The 20,205-nt window shown below is 48.2% G+C and overlaps 1 protein-coding gene across 2 annotated transcripts; it reads right to left on the reverse strand.

Annotated features, from left to right (window-relative positions):
- Positions 1–1,397: 1,397 nt before the first annotated feature.
- Slc22a14 (solute carrier family 22 member 14) lies at positions 1,398–18,422 on the reverse strand. 2 transcript variants are annotated; one of them, XM_059268875.1, is made up of 10 exons: positions 17,890–18,422; positions 16,763–16,866; positions 16,394–16,548; positions 15,305–15,473; positions 6,249–6,369; positions 5,913–6,010; positions 5,357–5,571; positions 3,912–4,020; positions 2,379–2,573; positions 1,398–1,806 (listed from the first exon to the last, which is right to left on the reverse strand). In XM_059268875.1, exons 1-10 carry the CDS (start codon positions 18,400–18,402, stop codon positions 1,605–1,607), a joined length of 1,881 nt encoding a protein of 626 aa, XP_059124858.1. In that variant the 5' UTR covers positions 18,403–18,422; the 3' UTR covers positions 1,398–1,604. The 2 variants fall into 2 exon arrangements, with proteins under 2 accessions (XP_059124858.1, XP_059124859.1); XM_059268876.1 differs by lacking the exons at positions 5,913–6,010; positions 6,249–6,369.
- Between the last annotated feature and the right edge of the window lie 1,783 nt (positions 18,423–20,205).

A 20,205-nucleotide genomic window follows, 5' to 3' on the forward strand; every position in this document is an offset into this window, starting at 1 on the left:
GGATACCTCACTCTCCAGGGTTGACCTGTCTCCTTGCATTTCAACCATCAGAGCTGTGCTACGCAGCTCCAGGTGTCGGAGACACCTTCAGGGCAGAGCTGTTGTTCTGAGCATCTTGAGGTGTCCAGGATACCTCGCCCTCCAGGGCTAAACTGTCTCCTTGCAGTTCAGCCATCAGAGCTGTCCTAAGCAGCTCAAGGTGTTGCCTGACCCCCAGGTAGTCAGGACACCTTTCCCAGAGTTGTTGCAACCCATTTACCTACATTTTTGGTGCCAAAACCCAGGACACCAAACTCACAGAGTTGCAAAACATGGAATTTACCTACACAATCCATCACTGAACAAAGTCTAGACAGAAACTCAAGACAGGAATTTGGAGGCAGGAACACTTCCCTGTCTCACTCACTGCTCAAGCTTAGCTTTACACAGCCCAGGACCTAGGGATGATACTGCCTGTAGTAGACCAAGCCCTCCTGCATCAATTAATAATCAAGACAATCCTTACAAACATGCCCACAGGCCAATCTGATCTAAACAATTCCTTGAGGGAGGTTTTCTTCCTAGATAACTGTGTCCAGATGACTAACTAGGATAGTTACTCTCCATCACTGTGATAAAATACCATGACAAAAGCAACCTAAGGGAGACAGAGTTTATTTCAGCTCATAGTTTTATAGTTTGAGGTTACAGTTTATCAGGGTAGAGATCTTGAAATTAAGTGATCCCATTACATCGGCAGTCAAGAAGCAGAAAGGGATGAATACACACTGGCTGCTTCTCAGCTAACTTTCCTCTTATGCAGTTCAGGACCCAACTCAAGGAATGGCATCATAGACAGCAGGCAGGTCTTCCCACCTCAACTAACCTGATCAAGATAATCACCCATAGGCATGATCCCCAGGTGATTGTAGATCATGTCAAGTTGACAATTAACATGAAATGTCACAGGGGCTTTTTCTTGGGGTGGTGGAAGTCAGAGGCCAGCTTCACTGGCGCCATCAGTTAGGGCATCTCTCAGGATAAAGCTTGAATTGAGATAGATCAGTTTTAAAGTCATGCTTATTTGGAATATCAAGGGGAAGAGTGAGAATACCCTAAGCAATGAGAGATGTTCTCATTAATCATTCACATTCCATCCATACCTTCATGAATTCTGGCCTTGGTCTGGGCTTGAACTGATGTCTGGGTTAGAAGGTATTATTGGTACCCTTGTTCTGTCTCTGGACTTCAGATATATTGCCCATCCCACACCCACTCTATCCAGAGAACTATTTGCTGTCCCTGAAGATTTAGCCAAAGGTCCTGAAAAGGCTTAGTTGCCCATCTAATCACCACCCTATGCCTGTCTAGGCCACAGCCTCTGGGTTGTCAGGACACAGCTAACCTTGACCTAACCATTTCAAGACCAACATGATATTTTATTGGAATGAATCACAACTTAGCTCCTCCTTCAGAAGGGGCTATTTTTGGATCCTGGGGGCTGGCCTTGGAGAAGGACATACTCTGCCCACATGCCAGACTGGAACTAGAGTTTGAGGCCTTGAATCCATGGCCCCCACCCAGCCATTAAACTCCAATCCAAAATGTTCTGGGGAAGCTGGTCCTCAGGGAGCTGGACTGGGTATTTCACTGGTGCTGGGCTTCTCCGAGGCCGTGTTGAAGAACATGTCTACTTCTGATTGTAGAGGCATGGCATTGAGAATGGTATTCTTTGTCACTTCATCAATCACAACATCAGACATGGACTCCCCAGCTATAATCATTGCAGCAATTTCCTGGCTTCTCCTCTTGAAGTCGATAGACTCTCTTTGGATGATGAAAAAAAATCATGAGACATCTTTAATCATGACCTCTTCTGAGAGAGATGGGGTGTTCTCAGTCATCTAGGTCCCCAGCCAAGCTTGGTCATGGGTCCAAGAGGAGCCCTATCTTCAGGATCAGGCTGACTCCATTCCCTGGCCCAACTAGAACCCCTCTTCCCTGTAACTTTGGAGTGTGTCTCACCATCTCTGTCACTAGCTTTCACTGAGTACCTGCCACATGCTGGACCGTTTACAACGTGGGCCTAATTTTCTCAAAAACCCTTTAGGAGAAGAGGTCCTAACACTGAATGAATTTATGTCACCTTAGCTTCCTTATCTCCAAGGACAATGCCCCAGTCCAGATAGGCAGATGAGGCAGGGCAAAGAGAGGATCTATGGGCAAGGAAAGCCAAACAGAGGGAGAAAATTGGCAGAGCCTAAGCTGGACCCAGGCAAGTGACCACATCCAGAAGATCTGGGGAGATTGCTTTGAACAGGGTGATCTTCATGTCATGGGCCCTCTTGTCATTGTGATGGACAATGTCTGGCTTTAGACAAGGAGGTCTGCTCATCTACCTTGTACTGTACTCTATGCCATCATTGAGAGGCTTGTTTCCTGTTTCTGGCACCAAGGAGGAGAAGCACAAGGCCACGACACAAGAGAGACAGCAGAAGAAGATGGGCAGCTGTGTTTTGATCTGGTTGAAGACGGTCAGAGCTGTGACGGCCCCACCTGTCAAGGCTAGAGACACCATTCCCAGACCTGTAGACCTGAAAGTGGGGTTGAGACCTGCTTTAGACGACTTCTTATGCTCAGAGGCTGGGTATAGTGAAAGGGAGACACTACCTAAAACCACATACTCTGCATTTACCCTATTCCAGCCCAGTGTATGAGACCTTGGAGAATCCAGTTCTTCATCAATTTAAGAGAGGTAGTTATTTCTCCTGGCCTCCTCCTTGGATATTGTGAGTGAGTTATTAATCATGTACACATCGTAATGGCATATGATCATATGAGGAAAGGATGCAGCCCAGGGGTCAGAAAGACAGGGTTGCTATTACCAGGAGCTCTGTGGGAGAAGAGGAGGAACCTCGGGGCAACCCAAACACATTCCAGGCATCTGGTGTGGGCTGGCTAGTTGTGTCAGTTTGACACACCTAGAGTCATCTGGGAAGACAGAACCTCAATTGAGAAAATGCCCCCATCAGATTGGCCAATGGGCAAGTCTGGTGGGGGGCGTTTCCTTGATTGATGATTGGTGTGGGAGGGCCCAGCTCACTGTGAGCAGTGCCACCCCTGGGAAGGTAGTCCAGGGGTGTCTAAGAAAGCAAACTGAACAATTCATAAGGAACAATCCAGTAAGCAGCATTCCAGCATGGCTTCTGCTTTAGTCCTGTCCCCAGGTTCCTCTCCTGATTTCCCTTTATGAAGGTACGCTGTGAGGTTAAAAGCCTTCCTTCCCCAAGCTGCTTTTGGTCTTGGCATATATCACACAATAGAAAGCAAATGAGGACAAGGTGCCAGGCAGGGACTGGAGTCAGACCCCATGTGATGGTTCATGCTTTGTCAATCCCACAAAATCTAGAAGCATCTGAGAGACTGGCCCCTGAGCATGATGGCAGGGGATCAGGTTAACTGAGATGGGAAGACTCACCTACTATGGGTGGCACCATTCCCTTGGCTGGGATCCTGGACTGTGGTGTGATGTAGTCAGCTGCTTCAAGCTCCTATGCCTGGACTGTCCCACCATAATGAGCTGTCCCCTTTAACTGAGAGCCGGAGTGTACTTCCTTTTCTCTAAGTTACTTGTGTCATGGTATTTTATCACAGTGACAGAAAACGAAACCAAGACATCCCTTAGTACAGACTCCGGCTCTGACTTGCCACGTGTGACCTAGACCAGGGCCTTTCACGTCTTTGATTTTGTCAACTCAAAGGTGAATGAAAGCATTTGGGTTTTGTTTTCTGATGAGAGCTGGGTGAGCCAATCCATGCAAACCATGTTTAACATAGTGATTGTTTCCTGGCAAATGTTCAGTCTTGGCTGCTACATCAATCTTGGCACTGTCCCATCCCCCTAGTCCCCCCCACCCCACCAGACTCCATACCTGAGGACAGTGGGGAGGAGCTCAGCAGTGTAGACCAGGAATATAGTGACAGTGGCAGCCAGGCTAAACTCTCCAAGCACAAGCATCACGACTATCGTTGTCTTCAGCTCTGAGTGAAGACAGCATGGCCCTGAGTCTTGGGCCACCCTACCTTTAGGGCCCTCCAGCCTTCTCTCAGTCCCTTACCAAAGGCAGCTGAATGGCCCACCCCTACCACTTAGTCACCTAGCCAGCAGACTCAGACATTCAGCCAGAGGAAGATCTACATAGGCCCAGCCAGTCCTGAAGTTACCGTAGTGGGAGAGCTGGACAGGGCTTTGGCAGCCAAACCCTATTTTGCAGGGATAGGGTTTCTCACTGAGCCTGGCACTTGCTGATTCAATAAGATTAGCTGGGCAGCAAACCTGAGATCCTCCTGCCTCTTTCTCCCCCAAACCCAGACTATGGCCCATGCTGTCGTGCTGAGATTCTCACGTGAGTGCGGGGTGTCCAAAGTCAGTTCTTTATGTCTCTGCAGCAAGCGCTTCACCAACTGAACCCCTCTCCAGCCCTCAGACTTTTATCCCCAGAATCCTACTCCTAGTTTCTTGCCAACATATGGGATCTGTAAATCTGTCACCTGGATTCAGTGCTCTGCTCAACAACAATAACATCAGTAACAATAAACACCAGGCTGTAGAAACCTGCAAATGTTTCGTTTTGTGGTAACTAACCAATATCTGCTCACATCTGGGAGGATCCTGCGAGGTGCTCTGAGAGAAAGAAGGGGGCTCCTTAGGAAAACATGCATTGCAGCCCCCCTACTAGGCACTGGCCATGGGGCACCACAGCTCCATGCACTCCAGCCCCACAGACTGACCCATGCTCACTGCCCAAGGATCTTGAAATGTGGGAAACAATCCTGAGCACCAGGAGCCAGGCAGTGAGCCACTGAGAAAGGTCTCTGAGCAAGACGATTGCCATGGGTCCAGGTCACCACTACACCAATCTTCAATGAGCAGTTTATCCTGGACATCGCAGGTAATACTTGCTACCATCTACTGTTCAATGAGCAGGTTATCCTGCACACCGCAGGTAATACTTGCTACCATCTACTCTTCAATGAGCAGGTTATCCTGCACACCGCAGGTAATACTTGCTACCATCTACTCTCATTTACCCACTAAATCTGCTTCTGGTGTGGGCTGGAATGGGGCCATAGAGGTTGCCGTAGCAGTTGCCTGCCCTCACACACAAGGATAGCTCTTTTTTGGACAGCCCGAGTTCCTCTCTCAGGTCTCTGAACGTGGGTACATGCTGTCTTGGGGGCTGGGGCTTCCTCAGGAAGGGCAAATGATAGACACAGGAAGCCAACTCCTGTGCTTAGCTGGCTAGCCCAGAAAAGAGACACTAGGAAGACCTTGAAGAAGTGAGAGGTCTGGAGGCGGCCTCTTGGCATGTTGTACCTTGAGGGAGGAAAAGGAGAAACAAACACATGATGGCAACTAGGATGAGACTCAGGAACAGGCTACATTTCCTCCCCAAGTGCTCCAGGAGAACTATACAGCACAGCCGGGCCGGCACCTCCACAATGCCTGGGATCACTTGTCTGAAGTAGATGTCTACCCCGAGATCCTTCATCTTGAGGCTCAGTGTAAAATAGATGTAACTGACGGTAAACCTGGAACAAAACAATAAGAGAGCAAGGGAGAGAGAAAGGAGGAGGAGGAGGAGGAGGAGGAGGAGGAGGAGGAGGATGGAGAGACAGAAGGAGGAATAGCGCGGGAGACAGGAGAGGAAAGAGCAGAGGAGGAAGAGGAGGGAAGAGAAAGGGGAAGGGGGGGAGAGGAGAGGGAAGGGAGGAGGAAGAAGAGGAGGGAGGAAGGATTGAGTCTCAGGAGGAACAGGACAGAGGCAAGAGAAGAGGTGTGCTGTAGGAAAGACACAAACACTGAGACCTGACCCTAGGCCTGAGCAACCTCCATGCCATGGCCGAGTTTGCAGCCAGCCCTGGACACTCACCACACACAGGCCATGGACAAGACCACCTTGAAGAGGTGCTGGTTGGTGTAGAAGTCCATGATGGAGGCCTTAGTCACCTTCTTTCTCTGCAGCTGCAGCTATAAGACAGCAAGACCAGCCAAAGGCAGCCGAGACCCCAGCTTGCTCTCTGCCCCGACACACCAGGCGAGGCCTGCCCCTCCCCCAGTGCTAGCCACTTTCTGGCCTTGTGCAGGCCGGGCTTGGTTTTGTCATGATCATTCTGAAACAGCAGACTGAGGTTCCATGAAAGGGTGAGGGAAGAGGCCTTCCCACGGTCTCCAGCCCAGGCCTCCCTCCTGGCCCGAGGCCTCTCACCTCATTTAGTAGATTTAAAGGAATGGTCGTCTTGTTCACCTCAGCCGCATAGCACAGCACCTTTACGGCCTCCTCCACTTTCCCTTTCACCATCAGCCATCGTGGGGACTCTCGGAGAACCCTGTACGGCCCACCTCTCTCTTACTTCAGAATTTCAGGATGCCCAGAGACTAGTGACTCTCCAGCAGAGATACCTCCGCTGTGGCCATCTGTATCAGCACGTGACCAAGGAATCTTGAAAGCCACCACCGACCTCAAGATGCCTTCTGCACCCATACGGCAGCCAGGCCTTCTTATGCAAGCCTCTACAACCCCCACTGCCGGCCGCTCAGTGGCAGTACTCAGCCTCTTGATCCCTTTGCCCTTCCCCAGTCACTTCTCAGCTCTTCTTTCCGGGTTCGAGGACATGCCTGAGCATCATCCTCCGTGCCCACTCTGTGAAAACTCTAGTGTAGCTATTTCCTTCAGGCTTGACATGACCGTCACCACCATGAAGCAGAATGGCTGTGGTGTCTACGGCAAACACTCCTTGGCCCATGGTTGTGGCAACAAAATGAAAAGGACTAAGTCTACAATGGCTAACTCTGAAGGTGGTAATAAGGCCGTTGAACATTCCACTCCCTTCTACCCATTGCTGTGTAGTAGCAGGATCTTAGAGATGCTGAAGTACATAAAAGGTAAAAAGCTGACGAAGGGATGGGGTGCCTGGTGACGTACCTGTCTGTGAGCTGCCTGTGTGCATGCAAGGGACGTCAGTAAGTTCATGTATTTGCCAAACCAGACTTGACAAATCTTTCCTTGGTCTGTTGGCCTTTTTATTATTGGGCTGAATAAATGTGTCTTTTCCATCTCTCTAGGGTAAGTGTACAATAGTTGGTTCTTGCACAACAGGGACTCGATAGAAACAATGATGAGAGACAGGCATGGTGGCATACCTATAAACCAGCATTTGGGAGACTGAGATGGGGATTCTTGTAAATTTGCGGTCAGCCTGGATTCCATAAGAGTAGTAGGCTAGCCAAGACTACAAACAAGACTCAGTTAAAAAAAAAAAACAGATATATTTCTCACAGATTATGTGAGAAAGAAATCAATTTTCAATAAAAGGAAAAAACAAACACCACCACCAAGAGTGGAGGGTTATAGAGATGGTCCAGTGGTTAGAAGTGCATACTGATTTTGCAGAGGACTTAAGTTCAGTTTCCAGCACCCATGTCTGGCGGCTCCCAATCACCTGTAACTCCAACTCCTTGGGAACTGACACCTTCTGTCTGTCTTCTGCAGATATGTGCACACATGTGCACATACTCACACACAGACACATACCTGCATACAATATTTTTTTTTTTTTTTTTTTTTTTTACAAAAACCAGCAAAGGTGACTCAGGGTGGAACACCCATGGAAGAAATCCTGGGTTGCCCATCTTGCTTTGTGCGGTATGTACTGGAATTCCTTCCTTGATGAATGTGGTTTACCACATGCACACAGGGGTGTCTCCCAAAAAGCTGGTGAACTAGACACTATGTTGTGATCCCTGGCAGCAGCACACATGCACCAGCTGTTAGAACACGTAGAGGCAGTTGCACTGCTGTGTTGCGTGGCTGTTGCTGTAGGTCACAAAACACGAACTGAAGCTAAGCCGCCGGCCCAAGGGAACTTGCCTATGACAAAAGGAGAAGTCGCCAAGGGGAGAAGCTGTGGTGTGGTGTTCTCTGTAAAGACCATGATTGGCAGGTAAACTAAACAAGAGGAAAGACGGATGGAAATGCTGACTTGGCATTTGGTTGTCGTCGTTTTATGTCTTGAGGTAGCATAAGGGAAAGATTATAAATGAGATCTTTGCAGAAAAGCCCCTGCTGGGATCCAAAGCCTTGAAACCCAGGGAAGGGTTGGATAATGAGGAGAGAGCACACAAGGTAGAAGTGCCAGACGAGATCTCTGTAAGATAGTTCCAACCTTAAATACAGAGGAGTAGGCCACAGCTCTGTCCAAGGAGGTCTTTGAAGTCCCGTAAACCATTCAGGCTATTACCACTGCCATGGCTGCATGCCAAAATAGGATGGGTAGTCCCTAATGCTAAAGATACCACACGCTCTGGTTTCAGCAAACAAATCGAGCTAAATCTTAGCTGTAAGTGAGTTACTTGTGAGTGATCATCCTTTCTGAGGGTGTTATACAGGCTACTAGGAGAGAACTGTCATCGCCAATACGCTTGCTCAGTTCTGGGCCCTGTTTATCAGCATGGCTCTGGGGTAACGGCAGTGGCACAGCAGTTACAGATGCAACCACCTGCCTCCACACTGGACTCAATGCTCGCTCCATGGGGGAACCCATGTTGGGTACAGTGATCAGACAAAAACTTGTGGCTTGGGAAACGGTAAGCTCCAGTGGGGAAGTCACTAGTACTGTTTTGGTAAGCCAATACAACATGCCTGTCAACTTGTTCTGTAGACATTTATGACTATACTGCTACTGGATGCCAACGGAAGGAAAATTTCTTTCTACATTAGGTGGTCATTACTGCAGAGACTAACAAGCAGTCAAACTGCTGAGAATAAGTGCCTGTTGCTATAGCATATGTGGGCCAATCCTCAGGCCTAGTGAAGGAACAGACATTCAACAGCCTCTCCAAGCTCTGGGAACACTGTAGAAGAAGACATAGTGCTCTACAGCTGTTGTCTTGGGGCTTGACATGACCATCACTACCATGAAGCAGAGTGGCTGTAGTGACCTACAGCAGACCTTGGCCCATAGTCATGGCAACAAAGTCAATAGACTATGTAGCAGATAACTAGGTTTATGGTCATGGGTCTGCTAACATCATCTCTTAGAGAAAGGGTGGGAGGGTCACAATATCATCCCCTAACCCTCTCCTGAGACTATAACCACTGCTCCCTCCTGCCTCTGCTATATAGTCCTGGGATATTAAAATGTGTAATGTGTCAGCAATGACTTATAGAGGGACTTCTTGGTGATGCAACTGCCTGTGAGTTTCCCATATGCCACTAAGTGACATCAATAAACTTGTTCATTCACCAAGGTAGACTTCATCTTTCTGTGATCTGCTGGCTCTCAGCTATGGCTCCAATGCCATGCCTGCCTGCCTGCTGCCATACTCCCTGTCATGATGGTCATAGACTCTAACTCTCAGAAACTAAGCCTCCAATAAACTCTCTTTTATACATTGCCTTGGTCATGGTGTCATATCAGAGAAATAGAAAAGTAACTAATACAGATATCAAAAACTAATGTTCCTTTTCCATTTTCCCAATCCCTCCAGGCTGTCAGACCCCACACAGATGACCAACTGAAGCACCGAAGTTCAAGAAGGTAGGTTCAAAAAACATAAGGAAAAACACCACTTGGTATTAAACATAGTCTACTCGTATAAAACATTGTGTTTACTCTACACCTTGCCCTGGACCTAGTATGACATTTTATTCTTAGACTCGGGAAATGAGGCTGTGACCAAAGTCACAGAGGCAGAGCCAGTGGAAGCTGGGTCCCTGATAAGATGCTCTCTACAAAGTGCCAACTTCTTGCATCACTCTGGCCTCCAGCTGGCTGCTGCAGGCATTCATTTGGGACACCAGAGACTAATTCACCCCCTATTTTCTCTGCTCCTTCCTTCTTCGCCATGGTCTAGCTGTGATAAACCACAGCTTTCCACGCTGAGGTTGAGGGACTCAAACCGGAACTTCTTCTAAAAGACAGGATATTAGGCATGTGTCCACCAAAACCCAGAGCTTCTAAAAACGTTATGAGCTCTCAGAGACAAAACACCTGGGGAAAAGACATGGCTGAAGAGCGACACCAAGTGCACTCAGAAGTACATGGATGGCAAGATGGTTCTGAGGGTAAGAGCACTGGCTGCTGCTCAGGAGGTCCTGGGTTTGATTCTCAGCACCCACACACTGCCTCATGACTCTCTGTAACTCCGAAGTCCAGGGATCCAACTCTCTCTTCTGGCCTCCCATGTGTACACAGACATGCAGATAAAACACTCGTACGCATACAATAAACCTTGAAAAATAAAAAACAAGTTCTCTACAAGGGGGAACATAAATGGAGTACCTCTAACTCAGTAGGTGCTATGATCTAAATGCTTACATCCTCTATGGTAGTTAATATCACACAGTCACCTAGGAGATAAACCTCTGGGGGTGTCTGTAAAGGAATTTCTACATTCCATTAATTGAGCTGGCAATACCCGCCCTAAACGTGGGCAGCATTCCATGGTCTGGTTCCTGGACTGAATAAAAAAGAGAAAGTGAGCTGAAGATCAGCATGTCTCCCTTCTCCTCCTCCCTCTCACTCTTCTTCCCTCTTCCCACCCTCCCCCTCCCTCTACCTGACTTGGATGCGGCATGCCAACTGCCTTAGCTCCTGCCGTGAGGAATTGTACCCTATAACTGTCAACCAAAAATGACCCTTCCCTTTCTTAGGTTGCTTTCGCCTGGGATTTTGTCACAGGAATGTGAATTGTAGTTAACATACCCTCACTGTTGTAGCCATGGCCTCCAAACTGAAACACTCTCTCCTGGAGGGAGGAGGAGGAGATTCCTCAGGAAGCTTAGAAAGTTACAAGACACATCCTCAGGTTATAAAGGCAGTTTGATTACACAGTGCGATTCAATCTCAGGACCTCTGCCCCAAAGGCAGCTACATTAGTTACTTTTCTCATTGCTCTGATAAAATGTCCAGCAAAAGCAGCTTAAGGAAGAAGGTCTCACAGTTCAGAGTCTACCGTGATGGGGAAGCCACAGTGGCAGGAACTTGGGGCAACTGGTCATGTCACATCTCAAGTCAGAAGTGGAGCAATGGATGCTTGTACTTTTTCCTTTTTATACAATCCAGGATGCCAACCCAGGGAATGATGCCACCCACAGTGGGCTTGTCTTTCCATCTTGATTAATCAAGATAATCCCTCAGAGGCATGTCTCCCAGATGATTCCATCTCATCATTTACAATCTCATCACACAGCAGCCCACAAAGCCAATGCTGCACAGCATATTTAGAGAAATGTGGGAGACTGTCCTAGTTCCAGAGGGCCCTAGACACAAGTTCTCACGGGTGGGGCTGCTCCATTCCCTTGTGAATTTATGCTAAAAGCATAGAGAAAGGCTGGAGAAGGAAAGTACCTGGGAACTGAAAGGAAGTTCTTCAGTGACAAGAAGGCGAAAAGGGAAGGGGAAATAATGTAATTATAATCTCAAGAAAAGCAGTTTTAAAAAGGCAAGAATTCCTGCCTCCAGACTCCCTGGAGAGTGTAAAGGGTAGAATCAGGTCTTGGGATCCTTGGAGGAAAACCACCAAACAGAGTGGGTCCCGAAGTGTGGCCAGTGAGCCAGAGTCACCATTGGAAAGTTAAGAGTGTAGATTCCTAGACTCCATTGAGGCCTGCCTGCTGTTACAGACACTGGGGTAAGATTCAGCTGCCAGTCAGACACTGGGGGCGGGGTCCAGCTGTTGGTCAGACACTGGGGATGGGGTCCAGATGTTGTTTTCAGTGCAGTAATGGAGTCTGAGGATCTTGCATAAGCTAGGCAAACTCTCTACGACTGATCTACATCCTCAGTCTCTATTCTTAGTTATCAAAATGACACTTATTCTTACAAGTAAGAGTGGCTGGAAAGAGATGGGACCTTTCCAGGATATCGCAGGTATTGGGGAGAATTAGCTGAAAGGCCCTGTCTGTAGGCAGCGGCTGAAGAAAACTGTGCCCCGGTGAATTCAGCCCACTGAAGATGATATTGGCTCTAAGCATGCACAACAGCCAGGAGAAGACTGAAAAAACTCAGTGAGGAATTCTGGGAAAGGAACCAGAGGCTGAGAGAGGAGAAACTGGGAACTTGTCACTACAAACCTCCTGGTATTATAATATTTTTAATAATATGTACCTATTACATTAGCAATACTTGTATAGAGGTTGTATGGTGTGTGTGTGTGTGTGTGTGTGTGTACATGTTTATGTGTGTGCAGACATACGTGTGCACAGGGTGTGTGTGTGGCAATGTGTGTGTATGTGTGCATTTGTGTGGAAGTCAGAAGTCAACATTGGGTGTCATTTCTCAGGAACCAACCTGTTGATTTTTGAAGCAGAGTCTCTCACCTGCGCCTGGGATTAACTGACTATGCTAGACTGGCTGAGCAGGAGCCCCAGGGATCCTCTGCCCTTGTCCCTCTGGTGCTGGGATTAAAAGCATGCAGGTTGGCCTTTACATGGATGCTGTGGGATGTTCTGTATGGCAAATGTGTTGCTAATTAGTCAATAAATAAAACACTGATTGGCCATTGGCTAGGCAGGAAGTGTAGGCGGGACAAGGAGGAGAATAAAGCTGGGAAGTGGAAGGCTGAGTCAGAGAGACACTGCCAGCCTCCACGATGAGAAACAGCATGTGAAGATGCCGGTAAGCCACGAGCCATGTGGCAAGGTATAGATTAATGGAAATGGATTAATTTAAGATATAAGAACAGTTAGCAAGAAGCCTGCCATGGCCATATAGTTTGAAAGCAACATAAGTCTCTGTGTTTACTTGGTCGGGTCTGAGAGGCTGTGGGACTGGCAGGTGAAAGAGATTTGCCCTGACTGTGGGCCAGGCAGGAAAACTCTAGCTAAAAATGGCGTCCAACGTGGTGGCAAGAGTTTCCACCTAAAAACTGAGAAAAAAGATTCTAAAACGGAGCTAAAACCAGCTTCCTAATTGTCTCTCTCAAATGAGTGGCAGCTGCTGGTTTGAGCTACTTATGGGTTCCTGGCGTGTGCACTTGACCTGCATATGGCGGGAATGAAGCCTCTGCAAGTGGCACATTAAGCTGCATGGTGGATTTAGCCTTTGTTAGTACAAAACAAAAAAATGATGTTTCTGGGCTACACGCTGCTTGGATAAAAGCATAGACCCACTATAGCTCCCAGAGCTGGTGGAAAATGAACCACCGCAATGTTGGGAAGCTGAGGTGGGCGGAGCCAGCAGTCACAGCTGATGCAGTTTAAAGCAATAGATTCACAATAAGACAGATTCAGGTGTAATAGTTTACAATGTGTGTAAAAATGTACGTAGGCTTGAAAGAGAAAGAAAAGGAATATATACAGTTATATAAAGAAATAGTTTTTAAAAATAAAGTCTTCAAAGAGACAGTAAAGGTAGTATAAAAAATAAGCCATGTAAAAATGGATATTACACAGAGAGTCTGGATTATGTTGTCTTTGGGATTTTTAACTGCAGAAAAACATTTGATTGTAAAAGCTGTTGAGTTAAACCAATATATATATTTTAAAGATATCTTGACTTCAAAATTTAGAAGTAAGGATATGTTACTTTGGAAAAGAGTTTCTGCTTTTGTTCCCACAGAAAGCCAGAGGCTATGGATTTGTTCAAGATTAAGATACATCAGGTTTGACCAGCCAAGACCTCCTGAAAGGTCTCCAATGACACCATGGCCCAGATAATCCAACGTTCAGATTGGATTCAAGGCAACTGGCTCAGACAATACAGCCTCATGGACTATTCCATAATCCTAAAATTTTCTTTGTGTCCCCATAAGATACAGCACCCCCCTCCAGCAGGAAGTAGTAAGAGAAGCTACGCCCAAATTCCCAAATTATATGTAATTTTACTTTGTTAAGGTTAAAACCTTCCTTTTTGAAAAAAAAAGGGGGGAAGTGCTGTGGGATGTTCTGTATGGCAAATGTGTTGCTAATTAGTCAATAAATAAAATACTGATTGGCCATTGGCTAGGCAGGAAGTGTAGGCGGGACAAGGAGGAGAATAAAGCTGGGAAGTGGAAGGCTGAGTCAGAGAGACACTGCCAGCTGCCACGATGAGAAACAGCATGTGAAGATGCCAGTAAGCCACGAGCCATGTGGCAAGGTATAGATTAATGGAAATGGATTAATTTAAGATATAAGAACAGTTAGCAAGAAGCCTGCCATGGCCATACAGTTTGAAAGCAACATAAGTCTCTGTGTTTACTTGGTCGGGTCTGAGAGGCTGTGGGACTGGCAGGTGAAAGAGATTTGCCCTGACTGTGGGCCAGGCAGGAAAACTCTAGCTACACATGGATGCTGGGACCCAAAGTCAGATCCTCACATCTGCATGGCAGGCACCGTGCCCACTGGGTCTGGCTATCTTCCCAGCCCTGCGTTAATAACATTTTTAGAAATCTTGAAGATTTTTAAACCCTCTGACCCTTAAGATCAAGCTGTCCCAGATACATGACAGACACACACAACCTGGGATCTGCCACCCACACTCACTGATCTCAAAGGACTGTCACGGCTGGTTCCTCACTTCTGCAGAACTGGAAATGTCCCCTGTTGTAACTCATCGCCTCATCTTTTGTATTTATCCTATGTTTGGTGCAGGCAGTTCCAGGCAGGGGCTCTGAAGCCAGGCAGGCTGCGGTCACGTCTCAGGTCCCCAGCTTCTTACCCATTATCTCCACCCCCTGAAGCCTCGATTCTACTTCCTGATGCCCGTTAGAGTTGTTGAGATTTTTCGTTCATTTTTCTGTCTCCTAGCTCCTTCTCAGCCTTGACTCCCCTCTGCTCAGACAGAGCCAGCACGCTCTTGTCCCTCCTTGTTCCTCCGGGCTTTGCTACATGAGTGGTGCCTTCACAGCTCCCACCTCTTAGATTCCTGTCTGTGGCTCCCTACATTTGAAAACAGCAAATAGCTTGGACATGCCTCAGCCGACCACAAAAGCTACTTTTCCCCTGAAGGTCATTGGAGTAAAAGGGACTCCATTTACTCAGCTTCAACTCATGGGTCATGCCTCTGGCTCTCCTCCAGTGATATCACCTCAAGAGGGTGACCAAGGCCATCCCAAGTTTTTCAGTCCTACCTCTTCAAGCCTGACCTTTGCCTGTCTTGGGACCTCTGTCACTCCCACTGTCCCTCTGACTGACTCTCTGACATTTCTTTCAGGTTCTTCTCTGAGGGTGGTGAATGCCTCTGCCTCCTTCTCAGGCCATGCATCTCCCACCCACTTCCATGCCCCCTCCATTCCCACCTGTGAGACCCGCCCTGTGTATACCCTGTACTGCTTACTCACCAGATATTGGAAATGAGGGGAAACATGGGCATGCCGCCCAACAGGAACAGCAGCCTCCAGTGGAAGATTTTGTAGGCAGCCCCCGACAGGAAAAGGACCCCTACAGCAATGAAGCAGTGCTCCAGAATGACAGCGTGGGCCCGGTGCTCACCCACCAGCCACTCCATGACTGTGCAGAGAACGTGAGGACAAAGCTGTGGTCAGTTCACAGTCCCCAGGCTGGCCTTCCAGGTAGCTGGCTGACATGCCCACCCTGCCCTGGAAAGTTCAGAGTAGACAAAGTTTCTTCTGCCTGTTCCAGATCTTCAGACACCTCTCAGAGCTAGACTGTCTCTGTGTCCCCCCCCCCCCATGCACACCCTATGCCTTGATGAACCTCCTCGGACACCACACACACACACACACACACACACACACACACACACACACACACGCTTCCATTTCTTCTGCCCCCAGCCACTCCCTCATTCAGGGCACCTCCATGGTCTGACGTGTGCTGAGACAAGGAACTACTTGTCTTGGAGTGTATTCGTGCTTTGCTCTCCTTGGCCTAAGGCTCTACAGAGGGTTAGTCCCTTCTGCTATGCTCTGGCAGGTTCTCGGTGAGAAGAGGTGCCAGGGAGCCCCAAGAAAATGAGGGACTGCAGGCATTTGAGTCTAGGAAAGGGTGTACATGCATTGGTGTTGTTAGCATTGCACAGGCCTGGGTGGAAACCCCGCCCCTTCCTGCTGTGTGCCCTGAACAAACTGGCGAACTCTCTGAGGCTCAGAATGAAATAAGCAAAGCACATACAGGACTTAGCAGCTCCCTTGATTCTCAAGGTGCGGGAGATACAAGAAGCATGAGAGGAACATTCGAGGTACAGGAGAATACCATGGGGGACGAGGGTCGGGGGCACCCCCTTTAGACTCCCTCACACCTTCAGGCAGCCAAGAGTGGAACCTCTTACTCCTTCCCCTTTGGGTTCTGTGGCCCTGCTGCCTCCCCAAAAGTTAGTGTTAGCCTGTGCACCCCGGGTAGATCTGCCTCCTGCTCCCTCCTGAACTGTATCCATTTCCATCCCACCTTGTCCCTTGAGAGTCAGTCACCTAAAGACACGCTGCTGATGGCATAACCCACAGCCGCCAGGGCCACAACGAAGCGGAAGAACAGATACTGGTAAAAGCTGTTCACAAAGGCTGTTCCGAAGCCAAAGATGAGGAGCCCCAGCAGCGACATCAGGATGGTTGGATAGCGGCCCATCCTGTAGGTATGAGGAGGAGATGCCACCAAGCGCCACACTTCCGGGGCCAGCCGTGGTTGTGCACCTGGGCCAGGCTCTGTGTTACCCCAGGGCTTTGGAGCATCCCTGAGTTTGCCTTCCCCAGCTTGAGATTCATTCAGAGTCCATGGGCTATGCCATCTCCTGAGAAGGAGGCAGAGTATCCCGGGGTCAGTGGGAATGCCAGGAGACTCACTTGTCACTTAAGAACCCGAAGAGGAGAGAGCCTGTCAGGATTCCCGCCAGGAACACAGTCTGCATGCTTTCCTTCTTCGGTTCGTTACCACACACCAGGTCAAACTGCAGGTGAGACAAGGCACTGACGGCAGCTTCCACACAGGCTGAGCTTGGCCCAGAGCAGAACCCTTAGGCCAGTGGCGCTCAGCCTTCCTGAGGCTGAGACCCTTTAATACAGTTCTCATGCTGTGGTGACCCCCCTAACCTAAAAATTGTTCTGTTACCACTGCATAACTGTGATTTTGCTACTATTCTGAATCGTAATGTAAATACCTGATATGCAGGATATCTGATATGAGAGCCCTGTGAAAGGGTTCTTTGACCTCCAAGGGGGTTGCAACCCACAGGTTGAAAAGCACTGCCTTAGGCAGACGACACCCAGGCAAAGGGACAGTAGTTCCATGTAAAGCATCTGTTACACCTGGACCCTGTCTGTCCGGCACCTGGTAGACCCTGTAGCTAACCCTGGAGAGAGGAAGTGAAGACCTGAGGCAAGAAGGGGGATTGGTGGGGCTTCTTAAGCATGGGCACACATACTGGTCCTGGGCTCCAACTTGGAGCTTCCCATGGAAAAAGGCCCAGGCCTCAACTCAAGGTATGAAGCCCTGTGAGAAATGCCCAATACAAGCTTGTGAGAAATGCCCAACTCCACCCCTAGCTTCTGTGCATCCTGCTTGGTTGCCTCCTGACCCATCTCCCTTGCCAAGTGCCTCTACTATCTCAATCCAGGCTTAGATCCAAGGTCTGCCAGATGCCTGAGGGGATACAGAGGTAACAGAGTAAATACTCCCTACACATAGCTACCTATGCCCCATCCCTAAGTGCTCTCAGCTGCAGGGTCTTCCCTTGACCAGAAGACAAGAGCCACAACCTGTCCTGAATTCTCTGGACAGGTGGCAAGCCTGTCTCTAAGCCATAATGCATTCTAGTTTCCTGGCTAAGAAAGTGGGGCCCAGGACTGGGGAACAAGAGCCCCAATTTCCTTCTCTGGTAAACCTCTGCAAAGTATGCTCAGGCCAATTGCTACCCATCTCTGCCACTTTTCCTGGGTAGCCACAGGCAACACAACACAAGACAAAAGTGTACCTCATTGATCAGAGAGCGCTTGTCAGCATAAGGATAGATCCACCCATATTTGCAGGTTTCTGTATAATTGAGGCCAAAATGGATGATAGAATCTAGATCCCATGACACAGGTATATACATGAGGCATGTCAGGAAACTGCCATTGGGTGCTCGGGGCAGGGTCAGATTCAGCTGATCAGCCACTGAGAGGTTGGGGCCCACTGCCAGGATCCAGCTAGTGTTACAGTAGGGCCTCTGGGCTGTGACCATGAAGTGGTCAGAAAGCATGAAGAAGGAGGACAGCATGCTGGGGATGAAGGTGAGGGCCACCAGCCTCCACTGGAATGTGCCAAACTCCCCCAAGGTATCCATGACACTGGTCAGCTTGTCCTCTCTCCTGGCATCTAGGGCCTTCAATCTGCGGAACAACATCTCCAAGGACCAGGAATGGGAGGGGAAGGAGATCTCATGTTGCTGTGTGCTCCTGGGACTCTGGGGTCCGGATGCCGGCTTGGAATTCTGTTTTTCTTCCATCTGTTCAAGAAAGGATGCAGTTCAGTCCTCTGTCACCATTTCCCAATATCAGATCCCAATACAGGAGCCAAGGGACAGAAAACACCCTCTGCCTTGGATCAATGAGTACATGGTCCCTTCCATCCTTTCCAAAGTCTCTTAGTCTGTATAATTCGTTCCTCCAGGCTCAACCATCCAATTTTTAGTGCAATGGACATTTTGAGTGTCTTACAGCATGTTCTCCTCATGAATGCCAGGAGCTCTCTGACAGTTTCCTCACAACAAACTATTCACACATCTGAGGCATCATTGGAATTTCAAAGGTAGCAAAGAACTCCAGGGATCCCCCCTCCTTCAAAATAAGTAAATAACGAATTAAAATAAACAGCTGAATCAGGAGCGAGCGGCAAAGGCCTGGAGGCCAAAGGCATGGCTTGAAGCCTTAACCATACAGCTTGGAAGCCAGGCTGGAATGTGGAACACTGGAAGAGGAGGGGGACAGCCGGTGACATGGAGCAAAGTGATGCAGCAGGCGAGGGCAGTGATGGGTATAGGCAGTACTCAGGACACTACCTTGGGACAGAGTAAGGAGCGAAAACTAATCCTAACCCTGTGTTTGGAGCCAAACCCCCTCGGCAGCACTAAAAAGGCTGTGAGTTGGGAACGCTCCAGCTACTTTTTCTGTGGAAATGTTCTGCAAGCTGAGGCTGCAAGATTCTCAAAGACTGGGAACTTGTCACTACAAACCGCTTGGTATTATAATATTTTTAATACTATGTACCTATTACATTAGTAACACTTCCATGGAAGTGTATGTGAATTCTGCAGAGGGACCAGTGACTATGGGTGGCCCAGTCCCAACTCATTTTATTGTTTGTTTTTGGTTTGTTTTGTTTTTCAAGACAGGGTTTCTCTGTGTAGCTTTGGAGCCTGTCCTGGAACTCACTCTGCAGACCAGGCTGGCCTTGAACTCACAGAGATCTGCCTGGCTCTGCCTCCCAAGTGCTGGGATTAAAGACATACGCCACCACTGCCTGGCCAGCCCCAACTCATATGTCTACATCACAACTCCCACACCTGGGGCTCAGGGATTATAGCAGAAGGGAGATGGAAAAATTGTAAAATGCAGAGAAACAAAGTTTACTGTGAAATTTTATCTCCTAGAAATGTCAGAGAAGCTGTAATCATGAGGTCTCATCAACATGGCTGCCTGACCCCACTTTTTAAGTCACGCACTTGGCTGCATGCATGAGCCACAGCCACATTCACCTGCTGAAGGACATTCTAGTTGTTTGCGTTGTTCGGCAACTGTGAAGGAGGCCACAATAAACATCTCTGTGGAAGTTTTTGTGTGGACTTAAGTTTTCAAAGCATTTGGATAAACCTCTATGAGCATGGGTGCTAGGGATGCTGGAGTCTTTCAAACGGTCAGCATGACTCTGCAATTCCACCAATGATGAATGAGAATTCTGTTTGTTCCACGTCCTTGCCAGGAACTGCTATGATCAGTTCACTTTATTTCAGCCATTCTGGATAGGCGTATAGCAGTGGTGTGATTGTTGTGGATTGCAATTGCTAATGACATCTTTTTATCTTCTCATTTTCTGTCTCTATTTCTCCTTAGAGGATTGCTCTTCTTGTGCCTATGTCTTAATTCCTATATATGTCTGTCTGTCTATCTATGTCTCTCTCTATATATATTTATCTCAGGATCTTCTACATGTTAGACAAGTGTTTCAACTACTAGACTAAAAACACCAGCCATATTTGCCTAGTTTTAGAGACTTATTTTTATCAGTGTATACATGAGTGCAGGTACCTATG

The sequence above is a fragment of the Peromyscus eremicus genome, chromosome 7 (assembly GCF_949786415.1).
Source record: "Peromyscus eremicus chromosome 7, PerEre_H2_v1, whole genome shotgun sequence".
Lineage (NCBI taxonomy): Eukaryota > Metazoa > Chordata > Mammalia > Rodentia > Cricetidae > Peromyscus > Peromyscus eremicus.